Here is a 21,411-nt window from a genome sequence, read left to right as displayed (position 1 = left end):
GGGAATATATGAAATAAAATGAGAAATGTCCTTTATGTATTGAAGATATTTCGGGATATTTCGAATTCGGTTTATACTTAATACGTTGGGTAATAGTAAGAGGATGAAAAATTAAATTAGTGAATGATAGGTATTCATGGGATAAAATAAAAGGTGAACAAAGATATTCACAGTATTTGAAATATAGTGTAGGGTAAAAAGTAAGACCTAACTAAGCAGAGCATTTAAGCTAAGTAATCGAGTCAATTAACCGAAGTGAGAATACAATATGTCATTCGCATAAACGCACTGTATTGGCACCCTACGGGTTACTGTGTTGGATTTTCTCCCGAGTTGATATGCATTTTGATATACTATGTTGATAAGTTTAATAATTGTGAGGGGATATCCATATATAGTAATTCCTCTCTGACCTAAGCAATTGAAGAAGTTGTAAAAAATTTAACGATTAGATACTTCAACCACACATTTAGTAAATATTTATCCTCTCATCACCTCTACTGTAAATATTAAACTAAAGTATTATCTATTTGTGAATTTTTTTTCCAAATACATTTCAAAAAATATAGATGTGTCAAAGAGATTTTATGATTGAATTGTCGTAAATCGTGCTAAGCCTGTGTTTATCTTGGCCAAGATGCTAATAAGAGACGACGGAGTAACAATTGACAATTACAGCAGCCCGAACAGCCCTATGACATAATGTAATCCTTTGGCAGGGTAAGCACACGACAAGACTTATTTGCGGAGAATCATATATAATCAAGTATTGCTATAAAAAGGCCATGGAGTATACACGATAACCATCCATCTTATCCTCAAACATCCTGAGAGCATTTTATTTAACACAGTTCAAGCGTTCCAACTTTTTCCATTAAAATAAACTAGAGTCAACATGAATATAAATGTGAGTATCATTTTATCAATATCGCGTTATAAGAACCGTGGCATCATGTGCTTTAATATGATATCAGCACACCCTCCTTGTTACTGTACCTGACTATCTCTTTTTGTAATTAGAGCTTGCCCACCGTGTGTCAAAAGCTGTTGGAGGCCAAGGATAAAGCCAGGTTGTCGTAAGTAAATTAATAGACTCGATTGGATAAGGATAACAATAATAATATTGATTATCTAACAAACGGGTATTTGGGTGATAGCTTCGCTCAAATATCAGAGCATATCAATCATGAAGAAGTGTGGGTTGCAGCTTTATTCTATGGACAGGTGAATGATACCTTTTAGATTACTGCCATGAGTAATTTATCAAACAAACAATTATGATTTAATTAGGCTTCACCCTCCGCCGAAGATATTAAAGGCCTTTCCCAGATCCTCAATATCTCTGAAGAGTATTTGACCGAGAGCTTTGGTTCTCGCGACCGCGGAATGCTTGAGCGTGGAACGTATGGGTTCAAATTTTAACCAATTTTTAAGACATAATCAATCCTCATATCGTATAATTGGTAGCCTGATTACCAGCTTGCCTCCCCGTGATCCCGTCCTTTATCGTCTCAATGAGATGATGATGGTAAGCAATTCATCTTATTCAGCATGAAATATGTAGTCTAATGCTCAAATATTCAATTATCTCTACATATTTTCGGTTTTTAGGTCTATGGCTATCCCATTAAGGCGGTTATCCAAGAAAAGGTGAGGCAAAATATTTGAATTTACTCATAATATCCACTTTATACTTAATCTCCCTTCTAGTTCGGCGATGGTGTCATGAGCGCTATTGATTTTAGTGCTAAGGTGAACAAGGTATCTATCCACACGATAAATTAATATCTCTACCTGAATGTGTCTAGCTTAAATCTATAATCCAACCGCTTTGCTAAACGTTTTTAATGCTTAGGTGGAGCATCCCCAAGGAGATCGAGTGCAGCTTGTACTAGAGGGCAAGTTCTTGCCAGTCAGAAAATTCTGATTTTTATTGCCTCAACCAATGTGTACCTATCCAAACGAGTCTGTGTTTCGTTTCTGACTTCACCATCACGGTAATTTACGAGTCCTATAATTCTCTAAATCGTGTCATTCGGTCAATATCAATAAAAGATTCTTTGTTTTTAAAAATCTCGGGAAAGCTGCAGTTTGCAATGTGTTACACTGATAAATTTACAATGTATGCATATGTCTAGGTGCATAAGCCTCTGAGGATTGAAAAATACTTTTATTAAAAATATTGGCTACATATGTGACAAAAATAATTTGAGACTCTACGACTCCTATAGTAAATTAGCCTTCACTAGTTCGGCCAATGCCCTTTAGGCGTCGTGCCCAAGTTGCATTCGCTGGATGGTATCGGCTCTTTCGAAGCCCAAATCGTGCTTTATTCGTAATAAAATATGGAAAAAATTCGAAAAATGACTAGACAAAATGCCATTGGAATTGAATGTCTTTAAACTGATTTTGATGTAAACTAAAACAATGTATGGAAAGGTAAACATATAATTTGGGTTGCTCCTCTTTATCCTTCTCCTCAGCTTTTTCGAAGCCTCCGAATCGTGCGCTAAGAACAAGTTCACAAAACCCACACCTCTTCAAAAATCGAAAAATATGAGCAATGAGCGTGCCATGGAAGGAATCCTCGAGAGAATCGAGCACTTGGAACTGTATTTCGGTAGACAACGAAACGAACGAGATAACAGAAGACCCTAACTACAAGATGATGGGGATGACGGGGAATTCCACTCTGATCCAGAAACGGAAGTGGAATCAGAAGAAGAAGAGGAAGAAAAGTTGGTCGCCGCCATAAAAGCGCGCGAGGCTGGAGCATACGACTTACGAGAAAACCTTAAGCAACTATTCCCAGAAGATTCCATACTCTCATTACTCTCGGGGAAATCAGCAAGACGACTTTACCGAAGATACCCACTACCGAGAGGAGGGTACCTACAAAGCCTCCAATTGGAAAGCTTCTGGCAACATCGTACCTCAAAGCCCACACAGCTGCTCGATGTATACCCCGCAGAAATCCAAAAAGATATACTTGGACTTGCAAGACCCCTCCTATTAATCCTCAACAAACTCGGTTCAGAACAAGGGAGAATCACGCAAAAAGGACTTGAGGTCACCCTCGAGTATACCATACAACTTATCCTCCACACTGCGGCAAAGATCAAAGTGGAGCGGCGATCTAGAATTGCGAAAGAGGCCAAACTCTCCCAAGGAATGGTACGAGATGCAAAATTCGTACAATCAAAATCAAAAAGATATCTTTTTGGAGAAGAGTTTATCGGAGAGGTCATGGAACTGGAGAGAGCAGCAGCATTGTTCAACCAAGCACACAGAACACGACCTCAGAGCAAGCCCAGCTACTACAGCAGACGACGGTACAGCAATGGAAGACAGGGAAAAGGACAATGGGGGACAAATGTCCCCAAGTCCCAGCGGTACGACAACACGCCCAGCACCAACTACAACCACCTGCCGAGCAACCCAACAAACACAAGCTCGAGTCAGAACAACAGGTTCCCCGGGAATTAGAGGCGAGAATCCCTCCGGGTGGACGAACACAGCACTTTGCCAAGGAATGGGAAAAGCGAATAGGCAAGAGCTGGAGCACGAAAACAATACGGGAGGGGGTAAGGATACAATTCAAAAGAATGCCACCCCAAGAACAAGTAAAGCCATTTCATCTCTCCCACGACGACTTACAGGCCCTAGACGAAGCAGTGGAAAGGTTCATAAAAGACGAAACGGTAGAGATAGCGCAACCAAATGCAGAAGGATACCCATCGAACCTGTTTCCGAAAAGAGAGAAGACCAAGTTCAGAGCGTTACTTGACCTGAGAAGGATAAACCAATACATACAGTACCAGCACTTCAAGATGGAGGGCCTATCAACAATACGGGACTTGGTACTACCGGGAGATTATTTGATCAAGATCGATCTGAGCGACGCCTATCTTACGATACCGATACATCAGAAGAGTCGAAAATTCCTCTCGTTCAGTCATCGCGGAGAGACCTATTCATTCAAAGCAATGCCATTCGGTCTAGCGTCAGCTCCGAGGATATTCTCAAAACTGAAGAAAGACGCACTAGAGCCACTGAGGAAACAAGGAATGCGTCTGACGTTCTATCTCGACGATATCTGCTTGATGCACCAATCAGAACAGAAGGCAAGAGAACAAGCAAAAGTTCTGGTGGAACACCTGGAAACACTGGGATTCCTGATCAACAAGAAAAAGTCAGACCTTTCACCAAAGAAAACCCAAGTCTTCCTAGGCTTCGTGATCAACACAAAGACGATGGAAATTACGCTACCAAAGGAAAAGATCGCCCGCATCAAACAAGATATCAAACTAGCGACGACAAGGACGAGAATAAAGCGAAGCAAATAGCATCACTAGCGGGACTCCTGGCATGACAGCACCAGCAATACGGCCAGCATTCATATACCAGAGATTCCTACAGAGGGGCCTAGCAAAGCATCTCCAGAGAACCAACCAGGGATGGGAAAAGATAATAACGCTCACCAAAGACACGGCGGAAGAGCTGAACAATTGGAAAACCCTCCTCGACGCTCACAACGGCTCGCCTGTAACACGACCAAGCCTCTATCTCCTTTTACAATTAATACCCCTTTCCTTTTATATACGCACTGATCACATGCTCATGAAAACGAGTTTTTTAAGGTTTTTTCCCGGAGATTCAGCTTTATTTAATACTCGATGTGTGTTTCATTATTTCCTCAACGTTCTCTTGAATTCATTATTCATTCTCTTGAATTGGATTCATTATTAATAAAGGATCCAAATCATTAACAGTCTGCAGAACTGTTACATCGCCGCTAAGAATGCCGTCACCAGACGAGACGATAAACATAACAACGGATGCATCGGGAACAGGCTGGGGAATGGTGAGCTCGCACCTTACGACCCACGGGAGATGGACGAAGGAGGAAAGGTCAGCCTCGTCGAACCAAAAGGAACTCCGAGCAATATTGTTCGCGCTGAGGTTACATCACAAGTGGTGGAAAAACAAGCACATACGCATACGAACAGACAATATCACAGCGGTAGCGTACATCCAGAATCAGGGAGGCACGAAAAGTCTTCCACTCCTCAACATAGCAACGAAAATATGGGAGATATGTATCAAGCACAATATCTATCTGACTACGGAATACCTCCCGGTGTAACAGTTCTGCAGACTGTTAATGATTTGGATCCTTTATTAATAATGAATCCAATTCAAGAGAATGAATAATGAATTCAAGAGAACGTTGAGGAAATAATGAAACACACATCGAGTATTAAATAAAGCTGAATCTCCGGGAAAAAACCTTAAAAAACTCGTTTTCATGAGCATGTGATCAGTGCGTATATAAAAGGAAAGGGGTATTAATTGTAAAAGGAGATAGAGGCTTGGTCGTGTTACACCCGGGAAGTCAAAACGAAAGAGCAGACGCGGAGAGCAGGAGGAAAGACTCGCAGCACGACTGGCAACTCCCAATCGAGGCATGGGATCTAATAAACAAGAGATGGGGGGAGAGAACAATAGACTTGTTCGCGACGCGAGTCAATACGAGACACCAACGGTTTTACAGCATGAGACCAGATCCGGGCGCAGGGGCAACAAACGCATTTGCTCAACGTTGGCCGACGAGAGGAGCCTACGCGAACCCACCCTGGATAATGCTCCCAAGACTACTCCGAGAAATCTCGGTGAGACGGATAGAGGAGATAGTAGTAATCACGCCGAACTGGACGACCCAGCCTTGGATAGCGCAGGCCCTGGAAATGACCGTCGATTCTCCAATAATTCTCAACATGCAACAATTATCGTCACCAACAACACTCCCGAGGCACCCAGCACAAGTAATCGCCTGGAAATTATCAGGGGTGCCCTCCAGACGCAGGGCTTTCCAGAGAACGCTATCGAACTCATCACAAAGGCAGAAAGGACAACTACTGGGAAGCATTATGCTTCGGCGTGGAAGAAATATATTACTTGGTGCGCAGAGAACGGTAGAGATCCATGCAGCTATGATTTGGCCACGGCCACAGAATACCTAGCAGCGATGAGTGAAACGCATCGTTTTACATCGCTACAGGTTTATAAGACGGCAATATCCCGCACTTGGCAAATATTGCATCCAAATAGAACCCTCCTGGCGGACCAACAGGTGATCCAAAGAGTCATCAGAGGAGCTAGAGAAAACGCTCGACACTTTAGGGAGAAGACCCCATTTTGGAACGTTCAAAAAGCGATTGAGAAACCGACACTGATCCCGTCGACCATTGATACACCGCTACCACGACTAGGGCAAAAAGTGGCCCTGCTGCTTGCTTTAACAACCATCTGGAGGCCGAGATCTGATTTAGCAAGAATACCACCGAGTAAAGTCCAATTCACCCGAGATGACGACAACGGACTGACGGGTTTGCAGCTGACAGCCATCAAACCCAAGGAAGGAATGGAAAAAAACAATCCGACTATGGGCGCTGACGGAAGATCCAGAGCTGTGCCCAGTTAGAGCAACTCATCTATACATTGAACGCGCTAGGAATGTCGCTCCAGGTTACAACGAATTCCCTACCTTTTTCATTACGGCGAGGAGACCACCGACGCCAGCATCGGGAGACATAATAGCGAGGTGGATAACAGACATCTTAGCGGAAGCGAATATCTTAGCAACAGCCCATTCGACTAGAAGCACCTCGTCCTCTCATGCATTGCAGCAAGGAGAACCCTTAGATAGAATTCTTAAAGCAGCTAACTGGACTTCGGCAATAAACTTCGAACGATTTTATCACCGAGCCGAAATGGTTAACGTTCCAGAGGGTATACCTTTGCGAGGAAACAACATCCAGCGAATGCAACTTGGGCACGATGCCTAAAGGGCATTGGCCGAACTAGTGAAGGCTAAGCTATTAAAAGAATAACAAGAAAAACAGTAAACAGGATTTATCATTTACAAACAAACAAGAATAATGCATGTGAAGTTAAATATTAAAAATCCTGACAACATAGAATAATTGCTTTTCAAATATTTTTAAAAATGAGGGTGGCTTATTGTATTGCAACAAGTTCATGCTCAGAGAAATACATCCCTTCTAAACTGGACTTTATCAGTTGTGAGATTTGAGAAAAGTAATTTAGATCCATGTAGTTTCATCTCTACTTAAGTTCAACCTACTGGAAAGCGAGAGAAATGCTGCCCTTGAATCCTAGCAAAAATATTACTGATCTTTACCGTTTGATTCGAAGAGGTCGGTTAGGCTGAATGGAAAGGTGGAAAAAGGATAATAATAATCCACGCGCATCCTTACTTGACTAAGGAAAGCCAGATGGAGTTGGGATTTTTTTTTTTTGAGCAACATAACGGAATACATACGGAATACAAGATACTGGCACTTCATCTAATGCGAGGTATGTACAGTATTCAATTACTCAACCTTTCAAAAAAGAAAAAATTATTGTCTTGGCTAATTATATTAGCATTCATTTCCAGACAAATAATTCTCTATCAGGAAAGATCATCCAGAAATCTTTGACAACTCCGGGTTGGGAGTGTAAGCGATTGCAAATAATCAGATGATGATAAGTAATTAATTATTTCACGCTATATTAAAAATACTATATGAAAATACTTTAAAAGACATTTATCGCAATTGCACCTTTTATAGGGGTATCGCAAGACCCTTCATCCCGTCTGAAGATTTACTGGAGACACTGCGTTCGAATGGAAAACTAAACGATGAAGTGGTGGATGCTTTTATAATTAGACTTGCGCACTTTGCTAAATGGAAGGGAGACTCTTCTGTATACATAGGTGATTGCCTATGTAAATTGTTTGTTCGCACTCATAAGCAGAACTCACCGGAGTAGTCCTTCCGACGAGTGTGGCCAGAGAGCGCAACGCTTCCAAGCAAGTTCTTATTTGCAAATAGTGTCAATACAAGAAACATACACTGGAATTCTCTTCTCTTCAACGTCGAGACGTTAACTGTGAACAGCTCCTGCTCACTTGGTTGGCCAATTCACTTAGCTGACGTGCGAGAGCTGGCCGAGTATATAGAACTGTTTATCAAGGGAAGATTGAAGGCCAATTCATGGCAAGTAGATCCGACACCAATCTGCCGTCCTTGCCATTTAGCAAAGTGCGCAAGTCTAATTATAAAAGCATCCACCACTTCATCGTTTAGTTTTCCATTCGAACGCAGTGTCTCCAGTGAATCTTCATACGGGATGAAGAGTCTTGCGATACCCCTATAAAAGGTGCAATTGCGATAAATACCTTCTTTGTCCAGTTGTCCACTTTGCCCATTATTATAAATTGAATTAAGACCACTTTTCATATATTCAATAAGAATCCGAATCATAAATAGCCTCAGAACAGTTACAGCTAGGATCACCCGGTGATTTCATACTTTAAATTACTTCCCGATGAGAGTCATAGCGGAGTTACAGTTGTCCATTAGGCCCAAGTAATGCTCCTACTGCGCCCAAATATCCTTCATGACGAAGATAGTAAGCCTTGATCTCTCCTTTGGACCAGAAGTTAATGGCAGCTGAAAGGGTCCTCATAATGATAGGGTGACCTAAACCATTCATTAAATATAACTTATAATGAGAATTAAACCAGGTTTACTCCACTCAAGAGTTTTCACCTCTAATAAAATAACCACCAAAATACACCCGCTTAAGATTGTAAATTTGTGCATTAAGATAGGCTATCTCACCGATATTATTGCTATATTATTGATAGATTGATTTCACAATCCAATATTTAGACGCAATTGGATATAAAGAAGCCTACCAAATCATCATCAGCAACGACTTTGAAATATCTTCGGATTTGAACTTCTTGTCTCGTGTCATTCCACATCTGAAAATTTTGCCCATTGACGACGCAATTGAAGTGGATTTAAGCCCAACTTTGGAGTAATCCTTACCATAAATATCGCCGACGAGCATGTCCACATTTCGATGGTCACCACGCTCACAAAGCTCAAGCAATTCATCGAAAGAATTTGCTTCTGTTAGGAGGGAATTTAGACCTAACAAGGTTCCTCCGCCAAGCTATAATTCAGAGCGATAATCAAAAAATCGTTCAATACACACTCCAAACAAAATATACCGAAGTTCCACTAATACGTTCAAACTTGTTGTGGTCGGATACTTTGAGGACGTTGACACCGGTGCCGATATTGACAAGCTATAGTTCATAATAATGAATCTGAGGTCATGTTCTGGAAAAATAGCCTACTCACCATAAAGGGGAAAAGGTCACCCAAGATATGTGTAACCTCGAATTGTTTGGGTTCAGCTTGAATATGTGTATAGACTCCGTCTGGATTTTCGGTGATAAAAAAAAATCAACCCTAAAAAGAGATAAATAAACTGGATGTTGGAATAAACTGCGTTGTATATTAATGACACCTCACAATGAATATGCTTTGTGTACAAACCTCTAATGAGACATTCCATTTCATCTCTCCTTTCGAATTCTATTCCAAGTTCTTTCAAAAATTTGGATGAATAGAGATACGACCCTCCACCTGTCGCTTTGACGAAAGGCTTTTCATTTAATGTTTTTTCAACAATCAGATTACGAATAAAATCGATACACCTCTCAATGTGGTGGGTTTCAAATTTAATGAAGTTTAGGTGGCCTCCATTTTTCGCATTTGGCAAGGGCGTGAAATATACTAGCTTCACAAGCGATCCTCCTATCTGTAATAGTATTAAGTAGAAGATTGAATTTTGTCCATGATTGAAGGGAAAAGGAGAAAACGAGGGTAAACGACAACTTACATCAAGTGCGATTTTAGTAATATTTTCCTTGGAATTAGGAAGTATAATACAGTTTGTCTCATGACCCAAATCTTCTAATTTCAGAGCACTTTTTATATTCATTGGAAGCAACATTTGTGTCGTAGTGCTCTCCTCCTACCATTATATAAATCTACTTCATGGATATGAAAAATATCAAAATTTGCTTCGTACACTGTAAGATCAGATACTGTCTTTGGCGCAATGTGAGGAATTGGCGATAATTTCACGATAACATGTAAGTCTTTGCGTGATGGACCGAAATACGTCAATGAGAGTCCAACATTGATATTGCCTCTAGCAATATTACACGAGTTTGAAAATATTCGGCTAAATCGAGAACTTGAGACCATTCAAAAGCCTGAGGAGAAATTGCTTAAGTCTAGAATTTTCACGAAATAGCTTTTCACTCTCCTATCGGGTCTTTAATTCAATTTAAAATTCTGGATTGTTACAAAAAGACTCAAACGAGTCTATGCCTATTTCATCTTTATAATTAGAAAGTTCTTCCAAAGACCTTCACCAAGTAAACAAGAAGTTCTCGCAGATTAATTTAAACCGTGGCGTAAAGCACGTTGGAGAGCCGTTGCATAGCAGTCGAAGTTCCTCAAGGGTTACGTATATGACTCTAACTCCATTGGAATAGATACTGTATGTAGCTCGTCTTCTGCTTTAATGAAAAGAATGCTGCCAACTTATATAAAAGCAATGTATAAAGCTTTCAGAAAGTGAATGATTCTTCGGAAATCAACTATTTCTTACTCTCGTGTTCATCCCAAATTCCATCCGACTAGCAAGATAATTGGTGTGCGTCGAAAATTCAAATTTGTCTAGTATGATTAAAAATTAATATTAAGTGTTATTTTTCTTTTGCAATCAATCAAACATTCACCTTATATTCTATACTATAATTTGATAACAGGTCGTAAAAAGGTATTACCAGCTCTGAGAAATTTTCACTCGAAGTCCGAAGTACAATAGATGACTTTAGGCAAACACATGAAAAATGTAAGTTATTTGAAGTTTATAGGAGACGTAGGAGAAATTTAATATCAGGTATATATATGGATAAATAACAACTCCCATTATAAAAGCATGGATATAAGCTGTGCGGAAAAGTGAATTTTGAAAAGAAATGGGAATTCAAACGTTACTCCCTGGAGGATAAACTCAAGAGAGAAGGTTTAAGTAATTACTTATATGAAAAAAGAAATCCATGAGCCAAGGATAAGAAAGATCGAAAACTCAGCTATTTTCAACCTTATGAAACTACCTCGTTACCATTACATATACAATTGAATATCCTTTGCTAACTCTCTTCAAGTGAAATATTAATATATTTCGGAAAATTTCTTAAATTCATATCTAGTGATTTTAAATGATGCCAACCTTTTATTCTCTTTCTTTACAGGGGTATTATAATGAATACTCAATAATTTGTATATATAAAATGCTCTCCGACTACCACTTAGTATATCCTCCCTTTGCCTTAATAACAGTTTGGATCCGTTCTGGCATCGTGCTGATCAACTTCATGCAATCCTCCTTCGTGAGTGACTCCCACAAGACATTCACCTTTTCCCACAGATCATCCTGACTTGTTATCTTTGGGAATCTGCTCCTTAGACGTCCCTTTAGCTCAGCACATAAATTTTCGATGGGGTTGAGATCTGGTGATTGTGAAGGCCAATCGAGAACTTGGACTTGGTTGTTTTCGAACCATCGATCAATGAGTTTGGCTTTATGCTTGGGGTTAGCACCATTGCCGCGCTTTTATCGAAAGGCATTAATAGTGCATTGATTTCACGGTGTTGCATGGGTTGCCAACAACGTGGATGGCCGCATTGTAAACCTTCTGACAGAAGAGATCAAGATTGTGGAGCTTCAGATGGATCCGGAGGTTTAGGATGTGATCGGTGCTGCTAGTTGCTAATCTCAACCCTCAGGAATCGCGTAGAGATTCTCGGCCTCCACATAGGCTGCAGGATGGAATGGCGAGTCCCTTGCAAAAAGAAAGAAATAGAAAAGCGCCAGGGCAAATGCAGCGATCAAAGCGAAGGGCCCTCTGGCAGGCTGGGTCATTGTTAACGAATGGATGGTGCGCGTAGAATGGAGAAGCGGAGAGAAGAGAGAGCGAAGTATGGGAATGAGGAAACGAACCGGCCGGGGGTGTCGCGCCAAGGTCTCGGACTGCCCTCTGCGGGAGTAGGGCAGCCCTAAATTAGGCCCAGCTCGTTCCCCTCTTCCAATCACTCGCGTTTGTCCAACTTGGATTGCAACATATGCAGGAAACCTTCTCGCCCATTTTTGTTGGTATCAACTCGCCCCCTGCATATCGTTTCGTCAAGCCTATTTTGGAAATTGGCCCAATAGTATGGCGATTCTTGTGAATCGGATCTTGATCGCTACGATGGGGATGAAGAGCAGTCGCCGCGCTATCAGCGATCTTGAACTGCTTGACTTGGGAGCGAAGCCTCGAGTTGAGTCGCATAAAAGGGGAAATGGCGTCTAGGCGATCTGCTGTAGCCTTGGGCTGCAGAGCGTGTGCAGATGTACAATTCTGCGCAAAGCTTGATTAGTAAAGCTCGGGCAATCCTAATGTTGAGTCGGCCGCAAGCTAATTGGATGCGTTCGAAGGAGGGTTAAGGATTAGAAAATGGAGGCATGCGACTGGATTCGGATGGCAACGCTTGATTTGGTGCTGACGATCTTGTCCACTTTAAGCCAAATGAAATTCTTTCATTAGGCCTTCACTGGCTCGAGGAAATCCAGCTGCCTGTTACAAGTTCAGTATTAGTTTTAGATAGTTCTTATAATTTGTGACTACTCGCTGACATCACTCTTCTTTGGATATACATATTTTGGATTAAGAAGTGGCGTTATACCTTCCTCTCTTATCAAAAAACTCTGCCACCAAGCTTCGGTTTCACCCTCAAACTCGGGCATATTGGGTGTGGATTTTCGATATAACCGTCGACTGTAAATAAGAGAAAAGCGGGAAGGCTATTGTAGAAATTTGGTTGCTTATTTACAATAACTTCCCTACCACTTGCTTTAATGAAGAGTTGCAGAAATCACTGGAGTAAAGGGATATTTGACTATGTTGCGTTGCAATTTCAGATGTAGCTATACATCTTGTGGTCTATAACTTCTTTCAAGCTCATTTTCTTAGGAGTAAGAGCTACTCTAACTAAGCAACAAGCGGATCAAATCGTCCAACTATCAAAAACTAGGTGACTCTGTTTGGAATATTTCCTCTGACGCACTTGAGTTGATCGTAATTGTTATTAATAGGCGTAGAGAAATTCAAAGGGAAAGGGACAGTTATCATACTGTTCATAGCGATTCCAGAAGCATTCACTGACTTTCATCTTCAAATATGCGTCCGGGAAACTATATGGTTTGGGACAACGGAGCATACATCTCTTCTATGGTTAGAAGTATAGGTCAGAAGAAGAAGAATATTATTGGAGAATCGAATATTGTGCAAGTAAGTTTTCCCATGTATTTCAAATAATTGCGACTATAACCCAATTAGAGTTTTAGTTTCTTGGTTCTATACAGTCAGCAATATTTGCAAATATCATATTGCCTTTCAGTATCTTTTATAGTATGAGAAAAATGGTGAATGGAGTGCCGCAAATCCAGGATTTACAGGTAAAAAAATGGTGTGTAAATTGCTACATTTCTGAAGATGAAGCTAGAATGCACCGCGCAGGTTGTATTAGAATGGCCACTTGAGGAGTAGTAAATAAATCCTTTGACGGTTTACGATCTATTTTGCGGGAAATAACGACTAGGCATGGAATCGATCTAAACTTCACGATCCCACCCATCACCACTTCTTTTTGTACTATTTCTTATTTACTTTACTTTTTCTTATTTCTCTCCACCCCTCCTCTCGGGAGGGATAAGCAGTTGCGCTTGAAATACGACTTTATAAAATCTTGATTTATTCTCGGATTTTTTTAAGTTTCTTTAACTTTTCCTTGATTTTCCATGTAATATTCTCTGGAAGTAGCTTATTTCGACCTATAAACTGTCTCATCATCTTGAAGCATGGACTGCTGACGTTGTCCGCATTTCATTCCTAGGACAGTTTGAGGTAAGTGAGTAAGGTACTGTAATACTCCGCTTCTACTTCTTGCTATGTAAATAACTCAAGATTGAATTCAAAATGCAACTTACAAAAACAACGATACCACGAATTTATTTCCAGTACTGAGACGAGTAAGGTGAACAGCCCCGTTACAGTCATTACAGTTAGAATTATACATGCACAATTACAAGTATTCTACTCGGATGAAGATCCCTATCGATTGGCTCCACATTTACAATCGAACTAAGCCCTACAGTGGGGATGACGACAGAGACGGTTGTGCTGTCTACACTTGCAGCATTGAAGGATGCTAATCCAGACCCCACTATATTATCGTTTTGTTCGCCATACCTCTTCAAAATACCTCTTCAATACCATTGATGAGCTCAGAGTCTTGATACAATAAAAGCGGATTTTTCAGTATCTCCAGGATCCTGTGCAAACCAAACAGTGCACTTCTCTTTTGCTCTGCGCTTCCTGATACCGCTTCTATAAGGAAGACACATGCGCTTGTATTCAACCCAAATACCATTGTTGAATGATACACCTTGCTATTTTGATCACCGATCACCATTTCTACCAGATCCACTATCTCGTCTGCAGACGCAATACATTCCACAAGCGAGGAATGGTCAATGGATACGATCAAGCTCTCATCCAGCTTAAGGAATCGCGAATGAATCTTGATGATGTAAAGGTAGAGTAGTAACTCCGCTCTGCTAAGGGGTGTCATTTCCGATGAAATTGTGCCTATCAAATTCTCTAACCGGAAGGGCAAGCTTGACACATACAGTTGCAATGGAGCAGCATCTAGATATGCTGTGCCAGAGCATCCAAGAAGCTTCATCGAACAAAACCCAGAAATTGTATTGAAATACAGTAGTATTTCAGAGAGCACCGTCATCAAGTAAGCACAGTTGTAAAGAGATTGAATTGAGTGCGCATTTTCGCTTAAGATGAATGAGCTGGAACCACAACGGCGACTATACTCATAAAGTGTGGATTCAGACTCCTTCATGACTGGCAATCTTATGGTTGCGTTGATAATCTTTTGGCCGAAGCTCGTGTCGAGTCGGGCATAGCTCCATGTGGTAAAAATGCGCATGGCCCATCAGATATTATTGCGCAATTCACGACTTAAAGGATCCAATTCCATATCGAATTCTGAATCGTCCTGCTCATGAATCCGCAGCTCAAACGCCATTCTCCATGCTCTGTTCATGATTTCTTGGGCTGATTGCAAATAACCTCGCAAAGTCAACAGTACCGCGAGAATATAAAAGGCTTGAAGGTTGATAAGCGAAGGGAAGCTATATGACTCTTCTTGTGTTAACGATGCCGCGTATTTTAAGAAAATTGAGCTTAGTTTTCTTCGTAGCAACTCGTGATACAAAGTGGTGTCCGGGAGAAAGAGTGCTAGTGCAAACATGGCTGAATAGAGCAAGGGGTGCGTCTGGCCATCAATATAACCTTGGATTAGAGCGATGCGGTTAAGCACAGTGGGAAATGGGAAATTTCTGAACCATAAGTTAATAAGTACAATAGCCTGGATATAGGTCACGGATCTCATAGGGTTGCGCATGTAGTCTTTGGATAGAAGGCGGCTTTCTTCGTCCTGAGAAACCTGGGGGTAGCCTTTTGAGATCCTCTCGTTAACGCAGAGGGAGCTCACCTTTCCGATAATCACTCCTAGCACATCATTGGTACACATGCTGGACCCTGGAGAGCGCGGAAAATCAATCCCCTGCGACCATTTCCATAGCCAAGCGGTTTCGAGAATTTGATACTAAACAAAGGTGGAAGTGAGAAGATGAGTAGAGTTTATATCAGAAAGGGTTCTCTTGATTACATTTAGATTACGAATCAAGGATTCCGGCTCGTTAATGAGTAATTGGTATTGATTCAGTAAATAATCCCGCTCTGATAATTGGAGTGCATTTGGATTACTCACAAAATTCTCTTTATTGCGCTTTTTTTGCGATTTAGAGGGGCGCCCTACTTTAGCGGTGGATACTTTGTATGTGCATATTAGCCCCAAAATTTTGCACCGCGAGCACTCCTTCATATTGCCATCACATTTCAGCTTGCTTTGTTGGCATGAATGACACGCTTTAAAGAATGTAACATTGCTCGAGACATTGAATAATGCTGCTCTCCGAGCAACTGGGGACATGTTGCCTCGGAAGAAACTGCGAAAAATTCGCAGAAAAAGTAGGTCAACTGTTAATATATCTAATGCGAGCCTAAATTAGTAGACCGGTTTCCTTATCTAATTCGACTATTTCGAACCATTCTATTTAGGGGTTTTAATAATAAAGTGTCCTAATGAAGTTAATCGATAAAGCTGTTTCAAAGATCCTATGCCTTTCACAGGAATTACCGCAGGCGGCGCAAATGCAAAGCAGCATACAAGTCTGCTAAGCAATTCCATTTATGTAAATAAGTCGGTTGCTAGGGATATGGAAACTGGAGAGTTGCCTGAAGCCCAATATTAGTTGTGAGAGAAAATGTCCCTGTTCCGTTTGAGACATACAGTATATATCAAATAGGAATATCGTCGGCTAGCGCATTTTATAGACAAATCTGAAACTAATGAATGCTACATGACGTTTGAATTACATACTAAGAATGCGCGGCTAAATGGATGAAAGAGCATAGAATTTCATGTCACATCCACAAATCCTTACAGTGGTTTAGAGAGACATATCAGAAAAAGGGGATGAAAACATAAACAGATAAGAGTGGAGAAGAGTAGGAAATGATCTTGCCGTAAAGGCAGAATGATCATGTCTCACATTCCTTGATCATGAAGAGCGTAAAGATATGTGTATAAGCCAATTGGGGTATTTCATATGTGCTTACTTGTCCATTTACTTGGATGAAATTTTATACTCGTTTTGCCGCACCGATTTTTTGGTTCCAAAATTTGATCGATAGGGAATTTACCTCTAGTTTTTTGAGAGGTTTTTGGCTTAATTCATTTCTTATAATCTGCTTTTTATTGATTGGCAGGTTACATAAAGGGATGTTTTAAATGTTTTAAATCAAATAGGTGATACGATGATGCAATAAGTAACTTCACATTATCTCGGCATTTCAATTGCCTTTTCATTCAGCTTCCGCTAGTAATATTAGCGGAATATTAGTTATATTATGACCAATCTTCTGCAATTCTAAAGAGAGAGCTCTAAAATATTTCTCGGTCCGACAAAAACAAGATGACGTATCATTCAAGGTCGATATAGCATTCCTATAGACGCAAGGAGGTTGAAGAGTATTACTCGGTCGAAATGTTCGGACTCGTGTGATAAATTTGGATTCTAATCAAGTTATAAAAATGACTAATCTATAGTGATGGTGGAGATTAAGATTCAATTTTAAGAAAGCAGTGGCAGGCATTGGAATATTTGCTGGCAAAATCCAACCCGAGTCTCGAATATTTTTCAATTTAGTGTTGAATCACCGATTTTTGATAGCATGGGAAAAATGTGCTATCCTTGGTCATTGACAGGTTTCATTTTGAACCCCTTGCGGCCCTCTTTAATGTGTTATTTGAAGGGAGTTTAAAGTTTCTGTAACATTTTACTTCACGCCAGTTGGCTTAGGATATTCGATATGTATGATAAAACCCTTCATCACAAGTGCAGTTGGAGTGAACGTGAGGAAACTTAGGGAGACTCGAAAATAGATATTCAATTTCAGGCAATTCTCCTCTAGCTTCATTTTACTAATCAAAGATAAATTTTCGTAAATGAAATTATCCAGCATACTAGTGTTATACATAACATTTGCTTCGTCTGTGAAAACGTGAGAGATATGACAAAAAAGCCTCAGTTCTTAAATTGCCATCAAGAATTGGTTGAGAGTGAAAAGGGGGACTAATGATAGGTTAAATTTTGTTTAAAACTAATCAGGAAACAATTTACCTAATTTTGGAAAAAGTTGGCGTGCTCGTTTCATAAATTTTCTTGAATCTTTTTCATGTCAACATGTTCCCAAATCGATTGGGGAATAACATTATTCAGCGACACAAATTATTTCACAGTAACGAGCGGATCGGCTAAGAGTCCCGTAAAATAGACAATCAAAGTGAAATATGCAGCTAATAAAAGGTAGTGCGAAAATTGCTCTCAATTTTTTTGTGGCGAGGTACTGCTAGCCAAATGAAATGCCGACTATACATTCATTGTCTAGATGTATACAGCATTGTTGGATCTTATTAAGAGTATATTAATAAAAGGAAAGAAGACAGATAGAAGGGATAACACAAATAACACACACTACAAGAGAATTCAAAATAGAGAAAGCACATCTTATATATATGATAGAATAGGAGATGATGACTAACAATGATGATAAGGTACTTGCTTATACATATTTGTATATGTATGAAATAACCGTCGTAACACAACAACTATTCAGACTTAGATCATGCCTGGTCGTTCTCCAACAAGCATGAACACATTCCTGCTCATACATCTATAATAATTATAGTAATATTGTTGATAGTTTGGAATTGTTATTAGAAAGTGAACTATTATTTGTCTATGTTCTTACTGTATATTTATTATTTATCTCCCACCCTTTGTAGCAGGACGACATATACAATAGTCGATAATACCATAGAACGATCTTCAAACGCAGAGTCACCGATAATCCATACAATATTGAGTAAAATATGTAAATCAGTATGAGAACGTTTATCATCTTTGTAAAGAATGTCTTTATTATGTCTTTATTATCTTTGTTATTCTTCTTACCTTTAATTCCAATCATTCCATTATTTTCTATATAATACTTCTAATTTTAATTTTTGATTCCTCACCTGTGTTTTTCTATATTAATTTTAGCCTGCCCAATTTCGAACCACTATACCCTTGGTCATTTTGTTCGCTAAGTGGCCAAAAATATTTTATAAAGTGCACCTTTAATACTTTGCTGGTGGAGTAAATAAAGTGGCGTCGTATGTGTTAAAGTTGGATGCTATTAGCCAATGAATGTAGAGAAATTTCGTTATGCTAACAGTACATTTGGACGATCTTGTGAAGGCTAGTACTACTAAAGCAATGTGATTACAGATATTTTCTTGCTGTTTACTCATTTGCTCTTTACTCATTTTATTCTTATATCATTCTCAGGATGCTATCCGAAAAAATCATAATCCATAACTGTTGGATCTTATTAAAAGTATATTAATAAAAGGAAAGAAGACAGGTAAAAGGGATAACACAAATAACACACACCAAAGGAATTCAAAAGAGAGAAAGTACATCCTATATGTATGATAGAATAGGAGATGATGACCAATAATGATGATAAGATACTTGCTTATACATATTTTTAAAAGTATGAAATAACTGTCGTAACACAACAACTATTCAGACTTAGATCATGCCTGGTCGTTCTCCAACAATAACTACCTACACCTTGCTCCATCTTCCCATTGCTGCCAATGTGGGTAGTGAGACCGGGGAATTTTTTGATCGATTATGCTTCAAATGACTTTTTACAAGCTGTCCCGCTGCCAATGCTGAGCAAAGGCTCAACTCGCCAGCCATACAGGCAGCACAGATAATTCGAGCTAGACGCTGTGAATTTGCACCCGGTTGAGTTGGGTGAGGACCTAGTACACCCAGCATGTCAAGCATTGTTGACTGGGCCGGAAGATTTGTTCCTCCTCCGATGGTACCAACTTCGATAGAATTCATTGTGCAGGACATGTAGAGCTCGCGATTATTGTTTAACCTATAGTAAGAGATTTTATATTTGTCTAAAGTTTTGCAAGCGGAATATAAATTGATTACTTACCCTTTCATCAAGGTAATGCAGTTAGAACTCTCTACATTCTGTGCTGGATCCTGCCCGGTCGCAATGAATATTGCAGTTAAAATATTAGCCACATGGGCATTAAACCCGCCAATTGAACCTGCCATTGCCGAGCCAGTCAAATTTTTACTCGTGTTCAATTCCACCAGTGTATCTACGCTGGTTTTGAGCACTGTGCGGACTATCTCCTCAGGGATCACTGCTTCCGCTACTACTGATTTTCCCCGTCCTTCAATCCAGTTGATTGCCGCAGGTTTCTTATCCGTGCAATAATTTCCTGAAAGAGAAATGACACGCATACTTGGGAATTTTTCCTGCAATGTTGCCATTATTCTCTCGCACCCCTTAGACATCATGTTCATCCCCATTGCGTCACCAGTTGTTGCAGTAAACCGGATGAACACTAATCGACCCGCCAGCCCAACTTTCAAATCCTTTAGCCTTGCATATCTGCTAGTTGAATTGAAGATTTCCGCCGCCCAAGATCTCCCTTCCTTCTCAAGCCACTCTTTCGCTTCTGCAGCAAGTGCAATGCTTGGAAACTCTACCACAGGCCCGCGGGACATTCCATCTTTTAACAGAATCGTGGAAACCCCTCCATTCATGTTGAGGACTTTACAGCCGCGTGCCGTCGAAGCCACCAAGACACCTTCCGTAGTTGCCATTGGTATCTGGATCATCTCACCATCGATTTGCAATGGACCGGCTACCCCCACTGGAATAGGTACATATCCTATCACATTTTCGCAGCATGCACCTAATATTCTAGTATAATCATAGTTGTGCATTGGTAATGCGTCTATCTCAAATTTCCTTTTTATAGCTTGTCGAGAGACGAGAGATCGCCTTATTTGAACAGCTCGCGTGCAATCTTTAAGGACATTTTCAAGCGCATAGGGTGAGATTTTCTTGTGTTGTAGTAGCAAAAGAATCTCTTCGTTGCTCAGCATCTTGGCCCCAAATGAGTTGTCTTTCAGGGTTTTATGGAATTCTTCAATTGACTCCAGCCTTGTTCCAGTTAGATTATCTGTTGTATTTGGAATTAATATGCTCCCCCTATTTGTTGCATTATTTGTATCCGTTTCTACAGTGACAGTAGTGTGCATTGTTGCTATATGCTTATTAGGCTGATGATACAGTTTATTTAATCGCTTATTGTTGTCTTTAAACCTATTTATAAAGAGGAGAGAAACATTAAATAAATTAGTGAAGTGAGAAATAATACTTTCAGTCAATATTTGTCATAATGGCGGTGAATTGAAATAAAGCTGAACATCTACGCCGATTGTTACCTTAAAAGCAGTGATTTACCGATATCTCCCATCTTTAGCGAGGTAAAAAGCGGCAATAATGATGAACAGGAGCCACATAAAAGGACCACAATGACTAATATCCATCTCAAACTAATCATATGGACATTTGCGAACAATGGGACAGAAACGGCTAGCGACATATGGTGGATCTGACGGATTAAAACAAACAGAGCACTGCCTTTTGTGCCAATAGTGCAGAGCATGTTATTGGGATTGACATTAGGGCTAGTAAGAGTGCAAGCTCGAATAAAGCAAAGACATATGAGTGCCCCAATGGAGATAAAAGTGAAAGTAATCCTCATATGGTTCCTATCAGTATACCGCATAGTGTAATCCGATATGCTCTTTGTTCTCAACTTAACCAGCATGACAATTGAATAATTCTTA

General features: G+C 40.1%; 10 protein-coding genes across 10 annotated transcripts; 5 read left to right on the top strand and 5 right to left on the bottom strand.

Moving 5' to 3' along the window:
• Window positions 1-895: 895 nt before the first annotated feature.
• On the top strand, window positions 896-1,927 carry VTP21DRAFT_4786 (uncharacterized protein; the record flags this gene model as incomplete). Its single annotated transcript, XM_069395235.1, has 8 exons — window positions 896-907; window positions 1,021-1,076; window positions 1,158-1,224; window positions 1,291-1,403; window positions 1,468-1,528; window positions 1,612-1,650; window positions 1,711-1,761; window positions 1,856-1,927. 8 exons carry the CDS (start codon window positions 896-898, stop codon window positions 1,925-1,927), a joined length of 471 nt encoding a protein of 156 aa, XP_069248402.1.
• A 449-nt stretch (window positions 1,928-2,376) lies between these two features.
• Window positions 2,377-4,346, top strand: VTP21DRAFT_4785 (uncharacterized protein; the record flags this gene model as incomplete). The annotated part of the gene is made up of 4 exons (XM_069395234.1): window positions 2,377-2,414; window positions 2,484-2,620; window positions 2,666-3,174; window positions 3,291-4,346. The coding sequence occupies 4 exons, from the start codon at window positions 2,377-2,379 to the stop codon at window positions 4,344-4,346; spliced, it is 1,740 nt and encodes a 579-aa protein (XP_069248401.1).
• A 22-nt stretch (window positions 4,347-4,368) lies between these two features.
• VTP21DRAFT_4784 (uncharacterized protein) lies at window positions 4,369-5,214 on the top strand (the record flags this gene model as incomplete). Its single annotated transcript, XM_069395233.1, has 2 exons — window positions 4,369-4,640; window positions 4,755-5,214. 2 exons carry the CDS (start codon window positions 4,369-4,371, stop codon window positions 5,212-5,214), a joined length of 732 nt encoding a protein of 243 aa, XP_069248400.1.
• Window positions 5,215-5,467: 253 nt separating this feature from the next.
• VTP21DRAFT_4783 (uncharacterized protein) lies at window positions 5,468-6,484 on the top strand (the record flags this gene model as incomplete). Its single annotated transcript, XM_069395232.1, has 1 exon — window positions 5,468-6,484. The coding sequence occupies one exon, from the start codon at window positions 5,468-5,470 to the stop codon at window positions 6,482-6,484; it is 1,017 nt and encodes a 338-aa protein (XP_069248399.1).
• A 1,931-nt stretch (window positions 6,485-8,415) lies between these two features.
• VTP21DRAFT_4782 (uncharacterized protein) lies at window positions 8,416-9,882 on the bottom strand (the record flags this gene model as incomplete). Its single annotated transcript, XM_069395231.1, has 7 exons — window positions 8,416-8,552; window positions 8,622-8,704; window positions 8,771-9,033; window positions 9,092-9,169; window positions 9,225-9,304; window positions 9,423-9,687; window positions 9,769-9,882. The coding sequence occupies 7 exons, from the start codon at window positions 9,880-9,882 to the stop codon at window positions 8,416-8,418; spliced, it is 1,020 nt and encodes a 339-aa protein (XP_069248398.1).
• Window positions 9,883-11,721: 1,839 nt separating this feature from the next.
• VTP21DRAFT_4781 (uncharacterized protein) lies at window positions 11,722-12,277 on the bottom strand (the record flags this gene model as incomplete). Its single annotated transcript, XM_069395230.1, has 2 exons — window positions 11,722-12,002; window positions 12,067-12,277. 2 exons carry the CDS (start codon window positions 12,275-12,277, stop codon window positions 11,722-11,724), a joined length of 492 nt encoding a protein of 163 aa, XP_069248397.1.
• Window positions 12,278-13,165: 888 nt separating this feature from the next.
• VTP21DRAFT_4780 (uncharacterized protein) lies at window positions 13,166-13,534 on the top strand (the record flags this gene model as incomplete). The annotated part of the gene is made up of 3 exons (XM_069395229.1): window positions 13,166-13,276; window positions 13,333-13,443; window positions 13,505-13,534. The coding sequence occupies 3 exons, from the start codon at window positions 13,166-13,168 to the stop codon at window positions 13,532-13,534; spliced, it is 252 nt and encodes an 83-aa protein (XP_069248396.1).
• Window positions 13,535-14,240: 706 nt separating this feature from the next.
• On the bottom strand, window positions 14,241-14,903 carry VTP21DRAFT_4779 (uncharacterized protein; the record flags this gene model as incomplete). Its single annotated transcript, XM_069395227.1, has 1 exon — window positions 14,241-14,903. One exon carries the CDS (start codon window positions 14,901-14,903, stop codon window positions 14,241-14,243), a length of 663 nt encoding a protein of 220 aa, XP_069248395.1.
• A 93-nt stretch (window positions 14,904-14,996) lies between these two features.
• VTP21DRAFT_4778 (uncharacterized protein) lies at window positions 14,997-16,058 on the bottom strand (the record flags this gene model as incomplete). The annotated part of the gene is made up of 2 exons (XM_069395226.1): window positions 14,997-15,671; window positions 15,735-16,058. 2 exons carry the CDS (start codon window positions 16,056-16,058, stop codon window positions 14,997-14,999), a joined length of 999 nt encoding a protein of 332 aa, XP_069248394.1.
• A 3,247-nt stretch (window positions 16,059-19,305) lies between these two features.
• On the bottom strand, window positions 19,306-21,350 carry VTP21DRAFT_4777 (uncharacterized protein; the record flags this gene model as incomplete). Its single annotated transcript, XM_069395225.1, has 3 exons — window positions 19,306-19,630; window positions 19,694-20,881; window positions 21,004-21,350. The coding sequence occupies 3 exons, from the start codon at window positions 21,348-21,350 to the stop codon at window positions 19,306-19,308; spliced, it is 1,860 nt and encodes a 619-aa protein (XP_069248393.1).
• Window positions 21,351-21,411: the final 61 nt, after the last annotated feature.

The sequence above is a fragment of the Calcarisporiella thermophila genome, assembly GCF_041956535.1.
Source record: "Calcarisporiella thermophila strain CBS 279.70 unplaced genomic scaffold VTP21scaffold_20, whole genome shotgun sequence".
Classification (NCBI taxonomy): domain Eukaryota; kingdom Fungi; phylum Calcarisporiellomycota; class Calcarisporiellomycetes; order Calcarisporiellales; family Calcarisporiellaceae; genus Calcarisporiella; species Calcarisporiella thermophila.
This window is presented reverse-complemented; position numbering and strand designations above follow the sequence as displayed.